The sequence below is a fragment of the Perissodus microlepis genome, chromosome 16 (genome assembly GCF_051167445.1).
Source record: "Perissodus microlepis isolate ML-2025 ecotype Zambia chromosome 16, ASM5116744v1, whole genome shotgun sequence".
Taxonomy (NCBI): Eukaryota; Metazoa; Chordata; class Actinopteri; order Cichliformes; family Cichlidae; genus Perissodus; species Perissodus microlepis.
In genome coordinates, this window is record NC_140476.1 from 19,729,601 (window position 1) to 19,748,395 (window position 18,795).

General features: G+C 41.2%; 1 protein-coding gene across 4 annotated transcripts in view; it reads left to right on the forward strand.

Moving 5' to 3' along the window:
- The window catches only part of col4a2 (collagen, type IV, alpha 2), a 59,912-nt gene extending 41,508 nt beyond the window's left edge, over nt 1-18,404 (forward strand). For 3 of the 4 annotated variants that reach the window (XM_084954918.1, XM_084954922.1, XM_084954920.1), the window contains 37 exons: nt 205-246; nt 2,415-2,489; nt 2,579-2,623; nt 2,752-2,799; nt 2,888-2,923; nt 3,009-3,053; nt 3,271-3,328; nt 3,816-3,917; nt 5,881-6,030; nt 6,116-6,187; nt 6,278-6,429; nt 6,531-6,603; nt 6,735-6,841; nt 7,007-7,190; nt 7,592-7,636; nt 7,919-7,993; nt 8,079-8,177; nt 8,613-8,834; nt 8,917-9,078; nt 9,162-9,332; nt 9,441-9,584; nt 9,665-9,790; nt 9,885-10,066; nt 11,080-11,143; nt 12,246-12,320; nt 12,422-12,529; nt 12,623-12,730; nt 12,816-12,887; nt 13,245-13,370; nt 13,463-13,579; nt 13,694-13,855; nt 15,165-15,263; nt 15,378-15,524; nt 15,610-15,726; nt 15,997-16,188; nt 16,677-16,963; nt 17,611-18,404. In XM_084954918.1, the coding sequence (XP_084811044.1) occupies nt 205-246; nt 2,415-2,489; nt 2,579-2,623; nt 2,752-2,799; nt 2,888-2,923; nt 3,009-3,053; nt 3,271-3,328; nt 3,816-3,917; nt 5,881-6,030; nt 6,116-6,187; nt 6,278-6,429; nt 6,531-6,603; nt 6,735-6,841; nt 7,007-7,190; nt 7,592-7,636; nt 7,919-7,993; nt 8,079-8,177; nt 8,613-8,834; nt 8,917-9,078; nt 9,162-9,332; nt 9,441-9,584; nt 9,665-9,790; nt 9,885-10,066; nt 11,080-11,143; nt 12,246-12,320; nt 12,422-12,529; nt 12,623-12,730; nt 12,816-12,887; nt 13,245-13,370; nt 13,463-13,579; nt 13,694-13,855; nt 15,165-15,263; nt 15,378-15,524; nt 15,610-15,726; nt 15,997-16,188; nt 16,677-16,963; nt 17,611-17,865 (4,344 nt within the window). In that variant the 3' untranslated portion in view covers nt 17,866-18,404. The remainder of the gene's footprint in view (nt 1-204; nt 247-2,414; nt 2,490-2,578; nt 2,624-2,751; nt 2,800-2,887; nt 2,924-3,008; nt 3,054-3,270; nt 3,329-3,815; nt 3,918-5,880; nt 6,031-6,115; nt 6,188-6,277; nt 6,430-6,530; nt 6,604-6,734; nt 6,842-7,006; nt 7,191-7,591; nt 7,637-7,918; nt 7,994-8,078; nt 8,178-8,612; nt 8,835-8,916; nt 9,079-9,161; nt 9,333-9,440; nt 9,585-9,664; nt 9,791-9,884; nt 10,067-11,079; nt 11,144-12,245; nt 12,321-12,421; nt 12,530-12,622; nt 12,731-12,815; nt 12,888-13,244; nt 13,371-13,462; nt 13,580-13,693; nt 13,856-15,164; nt 15,264-15,377; nt 15,525-15,609; nt 15,727-15,996; nt 16,189-16,676; nt 16,964-17,610) is intronic. The other variant, XM_084954921.1, reaches the window with a different exon arrangement.
- The last annotated feature ends 391 nt before the right edge of the window (nt 18,405-18,795 follow it).

An 18,795-nucleotide genomic window follows, 5' to 3' on the forward strand; every position in this document is an offset into this window, starting at 1 on the left:
TTGCTCCATAGTGATATGATAGTATCACACATTTATATCTGAGCAGATTGTCATGTCTTCATTTTTGAATACATGCTGGCATGTGATTGGCTGATTAGATATTTTAATTAATGAGCACTGGATAAAGTGCACATAATGAAGTGACCAGTGAGTGAATGTAATGTGTTTAAAATAAACATTCAAATTATGTTTTCTTTCTGACAGGGTACGATGACCAGAGTCATTAAGGGAATCAGAGGAGATCTAGTGAGTGATCATTTGTGTTTGTGTGTGTGTGTGTGTGTGTTGCTACTTCAATAACTGTAAATGTGTGAAAAACGTATTTGCATCTCTTTTACATTTCATTGGGTATTAAAAGTATTTTTTCTTTTAATTCCTGAATATTTGTCTGGCAGCTACACAAATACAGATTCATTTTCAAACTGGGGACAGATGTTGGTGAAGTGTTAGCAGCACAGCTACAGAAGCAATTCTGCTCTAAGAATGTGAGGTAGTGATAGATTTTTAAAAGCTTTTATAGGGAAAATATCCAGTGTTACATTGTAAAACAATGAAAATCAAAGAGAAAAGTTTTTGTTTTGTTTTGTTTTGTTTTGTTTTAAAAAAAGGTATTTTGTAGTAAATCTATCTTCTAAGTAGGACTGTGCAACAGTCTGGTGGCACCACTGATGTCTTTATATTTGTGTTCCAAGAAGCTAGAGGTTGTTTTGTTTTTCATTATTAAAATAGTCTTGAACAAGAGTTCACCAGGCTTTCTGAAATTCCTTTATTTATTTATTTTTTTTGGGGGGGGACATTGGCTGCGTTTTCACTCAATCTCCTTACCTGACCATTTTCAGAGGAATGTGGTTCTGTTTTTTAGTCAATTAGGCATAAAAAAGACACCTAATTTTAGCAATGAACGAGTGTCAAGTGCAGCAGTGAGGCAAGTAAAGGTGGACCCAAAGTGGCTTTAACGCAGAAATCTCTTCAAAACATTACACTATGACACTCGGTGAACTCTGGAGGGTAAACTAACCCAGTGTTTCCCAACCTTTTGGAGCCACAACACATATTTCACATTGGAAAAATCACACGGCACGCAAGCAAACAAAAATGTCACAAAAAGTATATTTATTGAAATATAATGAAAATTTACTCTCATTTTACTTACTTGGTGTGAACCCTGGGCCTGTTTAGTTGAGCCAGGTCAGACTAATCACATCATCTTCAAATAATTATCCATCGCCAGCATGGCTATGTACTTTTGTATTTCTTAGTCGTCTTCTTCTGTTTTAACCAATGACTGTAGCAAACAGTCTTTTCTGTTGGCTACCCACCTATCTGTAACAAGCAGCTGTACTGCCCTCAAGTGGAAGATAATGTAATTGTTCTGCCTGTCACTACACACCATTCGCTTATAGTACCAATCAGGTGAAGTTGGATAATCTTCACACAGTGGTTGGGAAACACTGAATTAACCTATACGTCTGTAATGGGACACAGAACACACAGGAAACACAGCTTTATGGGAAGGTTTGACAACAACATAACCAAGAACAGAGGAAGGCTGAAAACTTAAATATACACAAGGCAATAAGGCACAAAAGCGACACCAGGGAACACAACTGAATAGAATCTACTAATAAGACGAGGGGAACAAAACTGAACGTGAAGCACATGAGACGAAGACTAACAAAATAAAACAGGAAGTGACAAACAAAGAGACAGACTAGACAAGACAAGACTCAGGAAACACAGGCTGGCTAAAAAAAAAAGTAACAAAAAACAAAAGCCAGAACACTAACTGGAAATAGAAATTTACAGAAACTCAAGGACTCAATCACCATCAAAGACGTAGTGCTCCAGCAAAACCAAAAACATAACTACAAGAACACTGAAAACGCAGCAGCAAATCTCTTAAGCCAGAACAAAGAACAAAAAACTCAAAACAATGTGTCAATGACACAGGAGCCATGACACTGTTGTGTTTACACATAACAGAAAATGTAGCAGAGAACCAACTGTAATGGTATGTTTAGGCACTTTGTTACTAACAACCTGCCACAAAATCACATCGTTTGTTCCTTTTTCTTTGAATGAATTTATGAAGAAAAATGGCAAAGAGAAAACAGTTTGCCAGGCATAACAGTTTTGGGTTTATTTTGCATCAGCAAGGTTATTACCAAAGAAATATTACGTGTCATATCTCAGCAGGATGTCCTTAAAAATTTTAAGAAACTGAACTAGTGGAGGACAAAATAGGATGCCTGCAGGAGGTGAACAAAATTCATATGTTTAAGAAACAGGCTGGCTGTAAAGAAGCCATTCTTAAGAAAGGGGAAACAGCGAGAAAAGGATGAAGTATAATATATTTTTATATTTTTCATATATTTTGCTCCTAACAGTTCTGTGTATGTGTGCTCTCACCACAGGGAGAAATTGGACCCCCAGGGCCTCCAGGAAACGATACACATGAGCAAGTTCTGTTCAATGCAACTGAATTTCAGGTCCTCATTTTTGCGCATAAACCTTTGAAGATAAAATGAAAGGGAGCGTCACAAGCACTAACATATATCATAAAAATACTTTGTTTTAGGGTCCTCCTGGAGACAAAGGTGTAAAAGGAGAAAGAGGGGCGCTGGTATGTTACCACTAATGACTCATCATACACATTTAGATCACAAACACAGATATAACACATCCACACAAGTGCGATGTTCATCATTATTATTATTTCTAATTAACTGGATTTATTTTGTGTGATTTCAGGCAGACAACAAAGGAGAGCGTGGAATAAAAGGAATGCCTGGACCACGGGTTAGCTCAGCATACTTCTAAACATGCTATCAAACCACTTTCCTTTGTCCTGCTCTTATGTCATCTGCTGCTTTGGTTTCTGTTCTAGGGTCTACCTGGTGCAAATGGAAGACCTGGACGAAAGGTAAAAAGAGATGTCACGTTATGGTTGTATTCTTAAAATAATATAAAACACAGTTTATTAATCTGACAATCACGTCTCTCTTTAGGGTGATTACGGTGAAAGAGGACCAAGAGGCAGAGATGGTCCTAAGGTGAGCACCTGATGCTGTTTCATTTCTTTTCTAAATGACTGACAGTCTGAATGGACTGGTCAACAGAAGGTATAGACAGTTATTTAGAATAAATGGCTTAGTTATGATATTGTGATTAAAAACAGCACAATGTGTACGTGACAGTCACACACAGACAGTCAAATATCTTATTAGTTGAAGTACAGAGGAGTACAGAAAGACTGTATTTGTGTTTCAGGGTGTTATCGGTGACCCAGGAGAGGTGATTTCACAAGGACCTTTTTGGGACTCAGCAGGTAAGTAACTAACACAAGAGAAACAGTCAAATAATGAGTCAGTGGAAACCAGAAAAAATATTTTGATTAAGATAAATCTGAAACTGTGCTGACAAGCCACTCAATGGAATGAGGCAAGTTTACTAAGGTCAAAGGTCAAGTGACTCCAAAGAAGGTTATTGTAGTCTACATGAGCTCAGAGTTCAGTCAAGGCTCTTGTCCAGGAGGGATGTCAACACAACATTTGTTCATGGCATCTGGTTGAGGGTACCTTAGAAATCGTTGTTATACTGACATGGAAACAAAGATGGTCCAACATTAATAAAGTGACACTGAAATCAGTATTATTAAGTAACGCAACAAAGACTAATTCTATACGAACAGTGTTACAGAGTTTGGTTTACCATTGTCTGAATGATTTCTTAGCAAACCATGCCTGGAAGCTGTTGATGTTACCTTTTGCGTAAATGCTAAAAAATGCTTCTTGTGTTTTCTTTGACTTTATAAGCCGGTCCTCCTGGCGAGAAAGGTTTACCTGGAGAGAGTGGTTCGATTGGAGACCAAGGTGTTCCTGGTCTGCCAGGACTTCCTGCCTCTGAAGAACAACAAGGTATGTAAACAGAAGCTTTCGAAGGACATGAAACCTTTGACTTAAACAACATCGCAGTTGTTATGAAAAGAGCAGCTGACTGCTGCACGTTCATACTGGTTATTTGTGGCTCGACCTGCTAACACGTGAACAGCCCTTTAAAGCCAAGTGTATCATATCTGATATATGAGCTTTTGAGGCTTTTACATTATCAGTGTGATTTTTGTTTCTCCCTGAAAATCGAAAGAAACAGCACAATAGATTTTAAGGACTAAATTGCAAAAAAAAAAAATGCCTGCATTTTCTGGCAATTATTTCATGGTTCAGGCCTTAAAAGGATCATGTGAACAGATCCCAAAAAACTATGTGGGGCAAAGATTCTGTTATTATGTTTTGACGGGAAAGTGTGGGAAACGTTAAAAACCCTGGCCGGTTGCCTGGAGTTTGATATAACTAACATCAATAAACACAAACTTAGGAAGCTAATGTGTGGTCTTATGGGCCTTTGTAATAATCTTCTGTGTACTCCCTTCTTCTATCCCAACAACTGTAAAAAATAAAACTGTCATTTCAGCTGCTGTTCTCTCTAGTAAGCACCACCAGGTTTCTACCGATGCGGTAAAAGATCAGCAGTTGCCTTTTTGAGTCACACGTTGTTTGTAAGACTCATAAGTAGTTTCCCTTTTCACGTCATATGGAGAAATAAAATGGTTAAAAACTCCACCTCTACCACCTTCACCTTCACCCAGTTACAGTAGTAGTATTAGTTTCCCAGGCCTTGTTGGAGTTGTGTTTCCACTGTGGAGGAACCATCTGTCAAAATCTGCCTAACTTGTGACTTTGTGGTGACTCACATTTTCCCCTTGTGCGTAGCCTAAGCAGAAAAAGATGGGAATGGGTTAACCTCCACTTGCCTTTTGATGACAGCATTTACTACTACATACTTCAGAAAACTGTCTGCCCTGCTGTGCTCACTTCTGAAAAGTAGCGTCAATCAAAATGAGTGATATCGTCTCAGTGCTTCGGATGAAGGACAAGAGATATAAATAGCCATGCAGTCCAGGTCTCTTTCACTGAGCCAAAATACAGAAGCAGTGTATGAAGAACTAAGTACACCCAATGATAAGGTAACCAAAGTCATGCGGCCATGCTCTTTTTAAAGAGAAAAGCATTCTCCTGGCAACTCTCCCAAAGAAACCTGCAGTCTTTTTCTTATTCTACTGTCATGAACTTTAACGGCTAACATGCTAACTGAGGTCTGTGGAGGCTGAGCTCTTGGGTTTGTTTGATTCTTTGAACATTGTATTCTGACATTCGGGTTAATTTGCTGGCTCCTGCCTACTACTTACCTTTGTAATTTCTATGGAGGCAGTAAGGTTGTACTTAGTTCTTCACACAGCAGCTTTTGCTTTCTGTAATACATGCTATGTTGTTGTTCATCTTTGGTTGTATATAAATCAATAAATCAATCTGGAAAGCCCTGATTTTTATCATGTCCTGATACTTAAAACTAAAACTTGGAAAATAGCTTTTGTTTTTTGGTTTTTTTACATATGAAACTACTAGGTAACCCTATTTGATGTTATAGGTTGAGAGTTCCTTGTTTGACTTTCCAAAGTTAATAGAAATTGGAATGATTTAAGCCAGGGGTGTCAGACTCCAGACCTCGAGGGCCGGTGTCCTGCAGGTTTTAGATGTATCCTTAATGCAACACAGCTGATTTAAATGGCTAAACTACCTCCTCAGCGTGTCTTGAAGTTCTCCAGAGGCTGGTAATGAACTAATCATTTATTCAGGTTTGTTGACTCAGGGTGAGATCTAAAACCTGCAGGACGCCGGCCCTTGAGGTCTGGAGCCTGACACCCCTGATTTAAGCAACTTTAAGACTATATTTGTACCACTGTGATAGGAGGCGTGTGCCGATGTCAAAACTCCTGTTATAGCCGCAGAAATAACTTCTGAAAACGTCGTTTGTTTCCATCAGTCTTCGTTTTGTTCGGGCCAGAAGGTTTTGGTGGAGATAAAGGAGACAAGGGCCAACAAGGTGAACCAGGACGCCCTGCTCTCAGTGCAGGACCACAGGGAGTCAAGGGGCGCAGCGGGGAGATGGGCCCTCCTGGACCAAAAGGGACATGTGAGTGAATCAGGTTACTTTTATTGTTGTCTCTGTTTGTAAAATCTGTTACATCTTTATGTATTATACTTTTATTTGCCTTTAGGGGGAGAGTACCACAAGGGAGCCCCAGGTGAGAGAGGAAGGCCTGGAAACGCAGGCTCCAAAGGACCAAAAGGTGAAGTAGTAGTTTTCTAAACTGTTAATATTATAAATAAATAAAAAAGCAGTCATTTAATCAGAACAATTTCCTCCTGTGTACGTTTAGGTGATCATGGAGAATGTCAGTGCAACGTTGTAAATGCTATACCTGGTTTACTCGGCCATCCCGGTGATCCTGGCGATCCGGGGATGACTGGAGAGTTTGGTCAGGAAGGTGATCCAGGAGATCCAGGTCTCCAAGGAGACGAGGGGTTCGCAGTAAGGCAAAATAAAGAAAAACCTGTAGAAAATAAGACAAACCCAAAAAAAAACCCCAAACATTTCCTTATTCCCCTCCGCTTTGTTCTCTTGTGCTATAGGGATTTCCTGGGCTCGATGGTTTGCCAGGCCCAAAAGGTCGTAAGGGGGACACAACTATCGCCAAAGAGAAAGGTGCCTCTTATCTTATTTTTGTCTTATTTCAGATCAACAGTAGAGTTACAAGTGAGCAAGAAAAGAAATACCATGTTTATTTGTGTTTGTGATTGTTTGCATGCCTGGCAATGTCTTTGTATTCCCAACAGGACATCACGGTGACCTAGGAGATTTAGGAAAAGATGGTGAGCCAGGAGCACCTGGGGCTCCAGGCAGAAGTGGTCAGGCTGGTTTGCCTGGCAACCGAGGTCCTCCAGTGAGTCCATCACTATTTCACATTGTCTTTACCTTTAAAAAAGTCTCCTACTCTGTGATTTGCATCTTATCCTAAACTATTTGTTGCTCATTTGTTCCCTTTACTTGCCTCGCTTGAGTACCAACAATCTTAAAATGCAGTGATTGTGATGGTCCATATAAATAGGGAGAAGGACCCAGGGGAGAACGTGGGGACAAAGGTTTCCCAGGTATTTCTGGTCGACCGGGCGCAGTAGGGTTGAGCGGAGAACCAGGTCTAAATCTTGAGGGTGTCAAAGGTGTGCGTGGCTTACCTGGTGACGACGGTCTCACTGGCTATGATGGAAGTCCAGGAACACCAGGCAGTCCAGGTAATGAGCTGCCTCCTTACCTACTTCTATTCTGTCTTATTTGTGGTGTTGCATATATCTCCTCTAAGGCTTTGTCTCCTTACAGGCATTTTACTCATTTTCACTCTACTAAATATTACATTTTATTTTGTCTTTTTTAAAATATTCTCTTTTGTCACTTAATGCAAGGAAGTCAAATGGGAATGACGATTAATGGCCGGTGTTTAAAAGAGGACGATGCATGTAGATTGTTTTCCATTTTATTGACTTTTCTTCCTTTGCCTCCTGCTATCTCTTTGTTGCAGGAGCTCCATCTCTCAAACCAGCTGCAGCTGAGCTTGATTGAGATAATGCTTGTGCTTTTGAATAACTCTTATTTCGAATGCCTCTCTCTTTCATTCTCCCTCATTTGCAACTGAAAGGCGGCTGTAGTCTGACAGGAGGAGAAGGACAGGTGGATGTAACAGGTAGCTGGCATAACAACGTTTTCACCTTATTGCTTCGATTGTGACTACTCTGTTGTGCTTTGCTTCTAGGTTATTTGTTTGGGATGCATGATGAATTATGAAATGTTTAAAATATTTCAGTGTGAGGATGTAAGGATAAAGATAAAGATAATGTCACTTTCTCAAAACCGTTCACGCTGGGCAGCAGTAAAAGTTCACCTTCACCAAAGTAGTTCTTTCTAAACACTTTGACGCACATTTAAAATCTTGTCCTGAATATCGTGTTTGTTATTTTCTTCTCAGGCCCTTGTGATACATTTGTAGGACCTCCTGGATCACCTGGACTTCCAGGGCCTACTGGATTATCAGGAGTTAAAGGTAAAATATCAAGACCCTGATGCTATGCTTTGTTCCTTGCAGGGGAACTATGTTTTGATACCTTCTTTTACGCTCGATCCAACAGGTCTTCCTGGCCAAAAAGGACCACAGGGTTTCTATGGAGTAAGGGGAACGAAAGGAGAATTAGGAGATCAAGGCATTGGTGGCCCCCCTGGACCACCAGGTGAAGACTGATAAGAAAATCCCAAGGACCAGTTTTAGTAACAGTATACACTTGCACAAAACCCTCTTTTGGTGTTAAAAGGCTACTGTTGGTACTTCCTTAAGAGGCATAGTGTCAGTCTTTTAGTTTCTTTGAACCTTCTCTCTCATCAGGTTTTTGACCCACTAATTTGAGCTGCTTTTTGTTCATTGTGTTGGTCGCTGTTGATGAACTTGCTATGACTTTATTAATTTGTGCATTTTTAGGAGATCATCTGCAGACCTTTGCACTCCCATCAGCCCTTTTTTTTGAGATTGTACTGTAGCATCATGCTAATTTTCCCCGTTTAGTAAATCTGGCCCCAACTGTGCAATAGTCCTGTAGATAGAACTGTTCTAATCGTTGGTTGAAATATTATCTTTAGTCTATATTTTCTTTTATTGGTTCTTTAAACAGGTTTTACAGGCCCTCGTGGAGACTTGGGAACCCCAGGCAGTAAAGGCTCCGTAGGAGTCGCCGGCTCATCCGCGATGTCTGGTCGGCATGGAACACAGGGTGAAAAGGGTGTTCATGGAGAAATCTTGGATGCAATGCCTGGATCACCCGGAGACCCAGGACTGCCTGGACTTCGAGGGTTTAAAGGCCATTCGGGAGAACAAGGAGAACCAGGTTATCCAGGTAAGCAGTTTCTCTTTTTCATTTTTTCAAATCCCTAATTTGATAGGTATGATTCATGGTTTATATCCATCTACTTGTCCAGGAATGGGTGGCATGCCTGGTATGACTGGCTTAAAGGGTAAGGTTGGCCCTCCAGGGCTGCTGGGGGAGGAAGGAAAGCCTGGACCAGATGGCAATTTTGGCTATCCTGGTGATCCTGGGAGGACAGGTCCCCAAGGGCTACATGGTGCAGTTGGACACCCAGGTTAGAAGAATATATACACAGGTGTACATTTCCACAAATCTTCACATTTATGTCTGACATCCCTCTTATGTCTTGTTGTCCAGGTTTCACTGGAGAGAGGGGAAATGAAGGAGACCCAGGTCCTCCAGGACCTATTGGTTTAAAAGGTATCCCAGGGGAATTTGGAAATGATGGCGTCATCGGAGAGAGTGGCCCACTTGGTGATCCAGGATTTCCCGGTTTAAATGGACGCCCTGGCGTTCCAGGAATGAAGGGTTTGTTTCTTAATTAATCAAATGCTTAAGACCATAAATAAACACAAAATAAATTATGTGAACATGCCCACCATTTGTCAAAATGTTCTGTGGTTCCTCCATTTTAAGGATACAAAGGGTCACATGGCATGTCAGGTTTTGAGGGTCGTAGTGGTGATCTCGGATTAAAGGGCCACAGTGGACTGAAAGGAGAGTCAGGACTGCAAGGTGAAGTAGGCCTAAAAGGAATAAAAGGCCAAGGTGGAGAAAAAGGTGAGACTGGCACCTGTAGATTCCTTGAGCTGTTTTGAAACTGGACAAAAACTCAACAACTGACCACAACTGTCTGCTAGGTGATCGTGGTCTGACAGGACCTCCTGGGGAGAAACCAAAAGTTCCTCCACAGATGCTTGTTGAAATGAAAGGACTCAAGGGAGAGGGTGGACCTGTAGGAAATCAAGGTTTCATTGGGGCAAGAGGTGTGAAGCTCAAATCAAAATTTATTTCCTCCTTTTGTCTCAATTCCTCTGCTCTCTCACCCCTAACTTTGTCACATCTTACTCTTTTCCAAAGGCTCTAAGGGTTTTCCCGGTGTGCCGGGGGAGGAGGGAACCCATGGTTTCCCCGGGGACCCCAGCAATGAGAAAGGATATCAAGGAGATCCAGGTCCGCAGGGGCTACCAGGAATCAAAGGAATGCCAGGGATAACTGGAAACCGAGGAATTACTGGTTTCGGGGGAATGCCCGGTGTAAAGGTGAAACTATCAATAAAATGAATTCATTCAGTTATCAAGGGGCAACATCCAGGTCTGAGTGAAGAAGTCAGCGACAAGATGTGGAAGTCTTCCAATACTCACTTGAGGAAGGCTCTAAAGCAAGTCAGCTGAAGTAACTGACTTACTGGAATGTCCAACTTTATCTCTATGAGACATCTATGCAGTGCACCTTACACTTTGCTAGTGCTGTACATGAACATGCTATAAAGTATGTACTCGCTTATATTTCCTGCGCTCAGCTTAGTTGTGAAAAAAAGTTTGAAACTGCAGACTTAATACTAGCATCCCTGTCTCTAAAAAAATTATCCCCTTGCACTAGTGTACAGGTGCTGTAAAAGGCCCGTTCAGCTTATCATGCACTGTTTTCACCACGGCTAGTGCTAGCAGCATTTGCTAGCAGACAATGCACCTACCATCAGTAGTGCTGAAGCCAGTCCCTATATAAAGATTTTACTTCACAGTAAAACGATCAAGCTCTATGTCTGTGTTTTAGCTCTATGTAGCCACAGAACACCCCCCACTCCCACCACATCAGTGCTAAACAGCAGACAGGTGCAGCTAGATTCTAGTAGGTGGATATAGTGGAGCAGTTAGCAGCTAAAAGCTAAAGTTCCCTAAACTTCCTATAGAAGTAGTACTTCTCCAAAGAAAAATATTGTTTAAAAGTTTTATATAGTTGAGTGTGATTTAGAGACAGTGAGGCCCAAGGATACTATTGGAGTGCAATATAAAAAACAGGTGTAAAGTGATTCAGGATAAACTGATCCAGGATAAAGTCTAGTTATGTATCTTGACCCTCTGACCTTTACAATTTCTTTCTCTATCTTCCCTTCCTGGATGGTTTGAGAACTTCTTTAAATCCTAAATTTATATTTTCAGCTTCGTCTGTAAAAATTCATTTTTTTACCTGCATGTTCAGCACGTTTCTTTTCTCGCAGACATCATTCCTGTGTGTGCATATGTTTTTAATTGTCCACATATAACTTTTTTAGGGAACTAAAGGGAGTCCTGGTGCCTATGGCTCATCGGGTGAAACAGGAAGGAAGGGAGACAGAGGTACAACCAGGAACTTTAATTTCAGACATTCTGAGATTTAAACACTGATTATAGTGATCATGAGGGAAAATTGTATGTGGTGTTAATCAAAGGAGCTTGCAAAGAAAAACGTCTGGACTTCTTTAAGTTACTTGAAGACGTTTCACCTCTCATCCGAGAAGCTTCTTCAGTTCTAAGGTCAAATGGTGGAGAGTCCCAGATATAAACCTAGTGGGAGTTAAGGCGTCTGGGAAGGGATCTCAAAACTGGATTATAGATGGCAGAGAGTTGGTGTCGTAAACCCCCGCCTCTGTTCAAAGATGGTCGCTCACAGTGGACATAGATGGCTTCTTTCACTCCTCTTTCAAACCATCTGTCCTCTCTGACAAAACGCCAAAACACAGACTTAACAATGTGGTGTATGCTGTACAGTGCAGCGAGGAATGCCCAGACCTCTACATTGGAGAGACCAAACAGCCACTTCACAAGCGCATGGCACAACACAGAAGAGCCACCTCCACAGGACAAGACTCAGCTGTCCATCTGCATCTTAAGGATAAAGGACACTCTTTCGAGGATGCCAATGTTCACATTTTGGACAGAGAGGACAGATGGTTTGAAAGAGGAGTGAAAGAAGCCATCTATGTCCACTGTGAGCGACCATCTTTGAACAGAGGCGGGGGTTTACGACACCAACTCTCTGCCATCTATAATCCAGTTTTGAGATCCCTTCCCAGACGCCTTAACGCCCACTCACATCCTGGGCCATCTGACCTCAGGAATTCGCATGATAAGGTGGGGCCAGGTTTCACAATGAACACACCCGAAACTCTGGCTGATTGGGACCCACACCCAGTTTCACACCTTGGCTCAGGCGATTAGAGGATCATCAGGGGGTCCTTTTGTCCCTCTGTGGGGGGATACTCCCACTAGGTTTATATCTGGGACTCTCCACCATTTGACCTTAGAACTGAAGAAGCTTCTCGGATGAGAGGTGAAACGTCTTCAAGTAACTTAAAGAAGTCCAGACGCTTTTCTTTGCAAGCTCCTTTGACTACGATGACCTGGATGACTGAGAACCTTCACAGACATATGTGGTGTTAAATTGTAATAAATTTCACAGGTGAGAAAGGCCCTCGTATAGACCTTCCTGGAGTTCCTGGATTGAGAGGAGAGAATGGATTTCTAGGAGAGCCAGGTACAAACTGTAGCTCATCAAATTTCTTCTTTTCTTGTTTTGATTAGCAATTGTTAACTAGTGATGGTCTGAAATTAAATGATTTAATATCCCTCTTAAAGGCCAGACAGGACTAACTGGAACAACTGGGGACAGAGGTATACCTGGCTTTGAAGGTATTAAAGGCATGAAGGGAGAGGCAGGCATTCTGGGATTACCAGGATTTCCAGGTAGAACACTCACACTGACCACCTAATTGTACAGTTTTGAATGCTAGATATTATATATGCATGACACTGCATTTACATGTATATATTTCATAGGATCGGATGGGCAGAAGGGAACTTCTGGTAATCAAGGTCAAAAGGGCCTTCCAGGCTCTCCTGGGCAAGAGGGCCAACCAGGCATTCCTGGCTTCCGGGGTGTCAAAGGTATCAGATAACTGTCCTGTTCTTTCTCTTCAAACTACATGCCTGTTTTCTCCAATATTATTCTGTACTATGAAAATGTGTACAGGTCTTCCTGGCCCAAAAGGTCTTGATGGATTAGATGGATTGAAAGGGCAGAAGGGTTTCACTGGAACACCAGGTACTATTTTCCAAGAATTCATGGACATTTTTTCCCTGTGTGCAATGCTAAAACATATAGAGTATAATACCTCTACTGGAATATACCACTAATATTTCAAAATAAAGGTCAACCACTACTTCAGATACACAAAGGATAGTGGATAAAGAACATCCAAAATAGCGAAAAATAGCATCACAAGCTGGGGGTTAGAATCTAAACATAATATCAAAATGTGTCTTTGTCTTTCATTGGTTGTGTATTCATAGACATTAAAGCAACAATTAAATCCAGCCTAAACAGAATGAAAGATATGTCTTGCTTTTTCTATGTTGCAAAGACTTTAGTAACCCCACATTTCCTGGCTTTTTCCATCAGGTCCAAACATCACTGGACCTGCTGGGGAGACGGGAATTAAAGGACAGAAGGGAGACAGCGGTGACCCTAATAACCAGCCAGGTCCTCCAGGTGCACTGGGTTCGAAAGGCTTCCAGGGACCTCATGGTTAGTCTCTACCGTCATGCATTAATAAGACCTATTTGTAATACAATTCAACTTTCTTAAAGCTGACACAATCCCATGTTTCATCCATTCAGGTGATCAAGGACAACCTGGCCCACAAGGATTCCGTGGCCCCCCAGGATTAAATGGGACCCCAGACAGAAGGGGACCCCTTGGGGACTCTGGCTTTGCTGGGCCTAAAGGATACCAAGGTAAAAAAGATTCAGTTTTGTGAAAGGAAACCATTGTTATTTCACACCAGTATACTGGGATGCTTTGTCTTCAATTTATCTGTATTTATTAACCCGTATTGACGTATTTTCCAGGTTTCACTGGAAACAGAGGTTTTTCTGGTGTGGACGCTCCCCCAGGAGAGCAGGGTGTAACAGGAATAAATGGCTTTCCTGGATTCCCAGGAAGGAAAGGAATTAAAGGAGATCAAGGTCAAGTTGGATACATAGGGTCAAATGGTATTTCTGGGAAGAAAGGTACGGATTAAATTAAAACATTTAACTGTGTTTAAATTAGTACTGCATGAGTGTACATGGTCAAATAATCAGCTAATGGAATTGCAACAGTATTATTTAATTTCTAGAGTTTGTCACAACAGTACAGTTTTGTATAAAAAAACATTGTCACTGTACTCTTTGTGTCCTATGAAAAATTAAGCACACTGTAGTATTCGGTAGCTTGTACTTACTTGAAGTATTTTTTTTTCTGTGCAACTATATCAGTCTCACACATTGCTGTGGATGACTTTTGGCCCCCTCTTCTTTATGTTGCTTCAGTTCATTGAGGTTTGCAGGTATTCATTAATGCAAAGCTCTCCATTTGTGTTGCCAACTTACCACCTTGATTCTTTTCTCTTTTTTTTTTTGTTATTCTGCTGTAGCTTTACTGGTTTGCTTGGGATATTGTCCTATTGCATGTCCCACTTTCAACCGAGTTTTAGCTGGTAGGCGGATGGCCTCACATTGGACTCTAGAATACTTTGGTACACAGAGGAGTTCAGTGACTGAAAAGTAACAGGGCGTCATGGCTGCAAAACAAGCCAAAATCCTCACCCCTCCACCACTGTGATTAACAGTGGGTATGAGGTGTTTGTTGATATGCTGGGTTAGGTTTTCACCAAATGTGGTGCCGTGCATTATGGCCAAACACTTCCACTTTGGGTTTAGCTGTCCAAAGGACATTGTTCCGGAAGTCTTGTGTGCATTCAGAGGTAAATTTGCAAACCTAAGTCATATGGTGATGTTCTTAGAGAAAATAATTTTTCTCTGGCAACCATTCCAAACTAATTTCTAATTATTCTGCCATTAACTTTAACATTTAGCTAAATGAGGTCTGAGATGTAGGCTTGGGTTTTTGGAGTTTCTCTAAGCATTGCACAGTCTGAAACAGGATAAAGTTGCAGGGATGCCCACTCCTGGGAAGATTGTGATAACTCACACTCGAAACCCCCATTCCAGCAAACTGCCTAAATGTCTGCTTTTTAGAGGTGGTCACACTCCCCGGTGATTAGTTAATCAAGTGCATTTGCTACTTACCCTCCTAATTCCTATGGAAGCAGTAATGGTGCTCACAGCACTCCTGTGAAAAGTTTCTTTTTCACATGACTATCAGTTTTTTGGGATGGTAGACTTCTTACTAGTAATTTAGGTCAAAGAAATACTGTTGAATTACCTAAAAATCACACAAAGAAGCTTAAGCTACAAAAAGATTGTGCCAAAGATGCCCCATACGGTCCTACTAAGGCATATTATGATGATTAATTTCATCTGCTTTTTTTTGTTACAGGAATGAAAGGAGAGCAAGGATTCATGGGATTACCTGGCAAGACTGGTGTAAAGGGAGAAAGAGGGCCAGTCGGTCCAAAAGGAAGCACTGGACTTCCAGGTTAATTATAGAGTCATAATATACTGACTGACCTCTAGGTATCATACCCTGTGTGGGTACATGTATGCTCGTTTTCTTTTTGTCTTCACTGTTGTAATATGATCTGTTTTCCAGGTCTTCCTGGGCCTCCAGGAAACCAGGGTCCTCCTCCAGTTTCCATCAGAATTCCAGGAGAAAGGGGACTTCCTGGACCACAGGGTATCCGAGGACCCAAGGGGTATATAGGGGATCCAGGTGCACAAGGTCTTCCTGGAGATCAAGGTTAGTTATTGTAAAACTTTTGCTGTTGACCATTCCTAAAAATTGTCGGGCCCAATTAATACATATAGATATTGTTTCTGTACAGGGTTCATGGGACCCATTGGACAAAAAGGAATGCCAGGGATCAGTGGTAGACCGGGAATCCCTGGATTGCGTGGCGAAGGTGGACAAATTGGCCACCCTGGTCTACAGGGCATGGAAGGTGTGTCTGATACTCTGGTATTTTGGAATTAGCTTAATAAAACCTGGATTAAAAGATTTAAAGTAGGTGTGAACCATAACATTGTGTGAGTGTTGATTTAGTGAAAAAATGTCAAATGTCTGTTTGGATTATCGTAATATCATAGAGTAGATGGTTATCAGGTCTTGAGGCCATATGTGAAATACTGAATGATTCAGGTATACTGAGTATGTGAATGCATCACCTCAGTAGGTTATAAGACCACCGAATGAACTCCTCATTCCTCATTAGGTCACCACGGTAACCCGGGAATTTCCGGTTTACCTGGCATGCCTGGCCGCAGTGTCAGTGTGGGTTACTTGCTGGTGAAACACAGTCAGTCCGATCAGATACCCATGTGTCCCGTGGGTATGGCTAAACTGTGGGATGGCTACAGCTTGCTGTACCTCGAGGGCCAGGAAAAGGCCCACAACCAGGACCTTGGTAAGTCATCCTAAGTGTGAAAATTACTCTACATGTGTTAATGTGTGTTAAAGTTTTACTTGCTTCTTCGTGCTGAATGTTGTTCTTTACAACTGCGGCTGCATGTTTGTGGTCACTGTCACGCAGAAGCAATGTTTCACTATTTGTAACTTCCTGATGGTGTTGCATGATAGAAATGAACCTCTTGATTATTTTAAGGCTGCTTTTAAAATGTTGACCGACAGATTCTGTCAGATTACTTTAAATAGTTTTATTTAGCAGATTTAAAGTGTACCACACAGACAAAACCTTTCAAAGAAGAAAAAAATACCATCTTCTTATTATACATGACAAGTTCGTAAATTTATATATTTATATAATATGTAATAGCTTGATTTTTTTTTTCACTTGTGTGATATTTAGTGATTTAATTTCTTTACATTTTGCTTCAAAGGAGCCAGAAATTCCTGTAATTTTTATAAAGTGTTTGTATTTTCTGTTTGTTCAAGGTTTGGCAGGCTCCTGCCTCTCAAAGTTCAGCACCATGCCCTTCCTCTACTGCAATCCAGGAGACATTTGTTACTACGCCAGCAGAAATGACAAATCCTACTGGCTGTCAACAACTGCCCCGCTACCTATGATGCCTGTAGAGCAGGGCGACATAAAACCATACATCAGCCGCTGCTCAGTGTGTGAAGCTCCATCAGTTGCAATAGCAGTGCACAGTCAGGACATCACCATCCCACAGTGTCCTGCAGGCTGGCGCAGCTTGTGGATTGGCTACTCCTTCCTCATGGTGAGTTTCAGGTTCAGGTTCCAGAAGTCTGATTTACAGTGTGTGTGTGGGATAATGTGCAGACAGAGAAGTTGCATAGTTGTAGAGTAGCATGTGGCTTTGTGAACCATAAATCCAATTCCTAAACCATCTTGCAACCAACATGCATTTTTTTTCTAATAGCCAGCAGGGGGCGACTCCTCTGGTTGAAAAAAGAAGTCAAATTGTGCAGAAAAGTGTGAACTTTGACCTTAGTAAATATTTCTCTGTTATATTCATGGTCTGAATTTCTAGTTTTAAGTCTTATTAAAAGCAGCAGGATGTTTATTTTCTGAATTATGGCCCCATTCTTCACATATGACAAGAAATCAGAGTTTCCAATATATGTTTAAATTCTATAATTAAAAGTCAGAATATGTAGGAAATATTTTTAACAGAACTGATTGATGTATTGGTGCACATGTATATCTTGTCCTACTTCTACAGAAATACACATAATTATTTTCCCAGTAACTGGTGTTAGTATCAGCCCTGGCCCCAAAACAATTGTATTGGTTGACTTTATTTTAATATTATTGGATTTGCTGATAGAGAAAACACATTTTCAGTTGTTCAACTCGACTTCTCACCTGCCTGATTAAAATTTCCTTTCACCTTTGTCCTTGCAGCACACCGCAGCAGGAAACGAAGGCGGCGGTCAGTCCTTGTCGTCGCCCGGTTCGTGCCTGGAGGACTTCCGCACAACACCATTCATCGAGTGCAACGGGGCCAAAGGCACTTGCCATTACTTTGCTAACAAGCAGAGCTTCTGGCTGACCTCCATAGATCAGCAGTTCCACTCTGAGCCGTCATCAGAGACGCTAAAAGCAGGCCAGCTCCTGTCGCGCATCAGCCGTTGCCAGGTCTGCATGAAGAACTTGTGAAATACTCAACAGCGGACTTCACATTGACAGCAGTCTAATACTAAAACCGATCAGATAACAGCGGATCCAGAAAATGTAGATCACTGTCAATGGGGAAACTGTTTCCCTGAGCCGCAGAGCTCAGATATGCAATGACTGATGATTGAGATGCCTCGAGCTTTGAGTTACACTGTAGATAAATAAGGAGAGGCGGTGAGAGCGGCAGTATTGTGGAGAAAAATCATCTTAAATGTAGTTTGGTGCTTAATTTTTTAACTTATTACCTCAGTTACACATTGTTAACTATCAGAGACCATACACTACAGCTGAACCAAAGATGCACATATGTATGCAATGCTTAGTTTAACTACATGCTCTTATTGTTTAGGATTTAAAGCCCGACATAAAGACACTAACACTGCTTTTCAGCCACATGAAGGTGAGAAGGGTTTCATTGGAGCTCATGAACACGTGTTTGTAGATACTTTTGAAAGGGTTATCCTGCTTCTTTTCAGTTACTCTTACAAAGCCGAGTTTTATAAAATTACCATGCACTGTTAGCTTGTTTTATGCTTTTGTCAACTTCTGCAGAGCCACGTAACTTTTCCTGACGCGTTCGTACAATGCACTGATACCGTTTTTACTATCTGAATGAACTTGACCCCATCCCTGCAAGTTTTTTTAAATGTATATCCAATCTAGTACTACTTACATCATTTTCCTTTACACTTTTAGCCTCTTGATTACGCCATCAGGACAGAATGTAAACACAGAGGTCTGACCATAGCCAATCCTTGCTCCTGTCACTGACCCTTTGTTAGATAGAATCTTTTCTAAATTCTGTACAACGCTCCTATTTCATCTACATGCACTTCTTAAAGAATAATTATTAGACCAGAAAAATACTGACAACATCTGATATAATTGTAATATAATTATAGTGTTTTTATA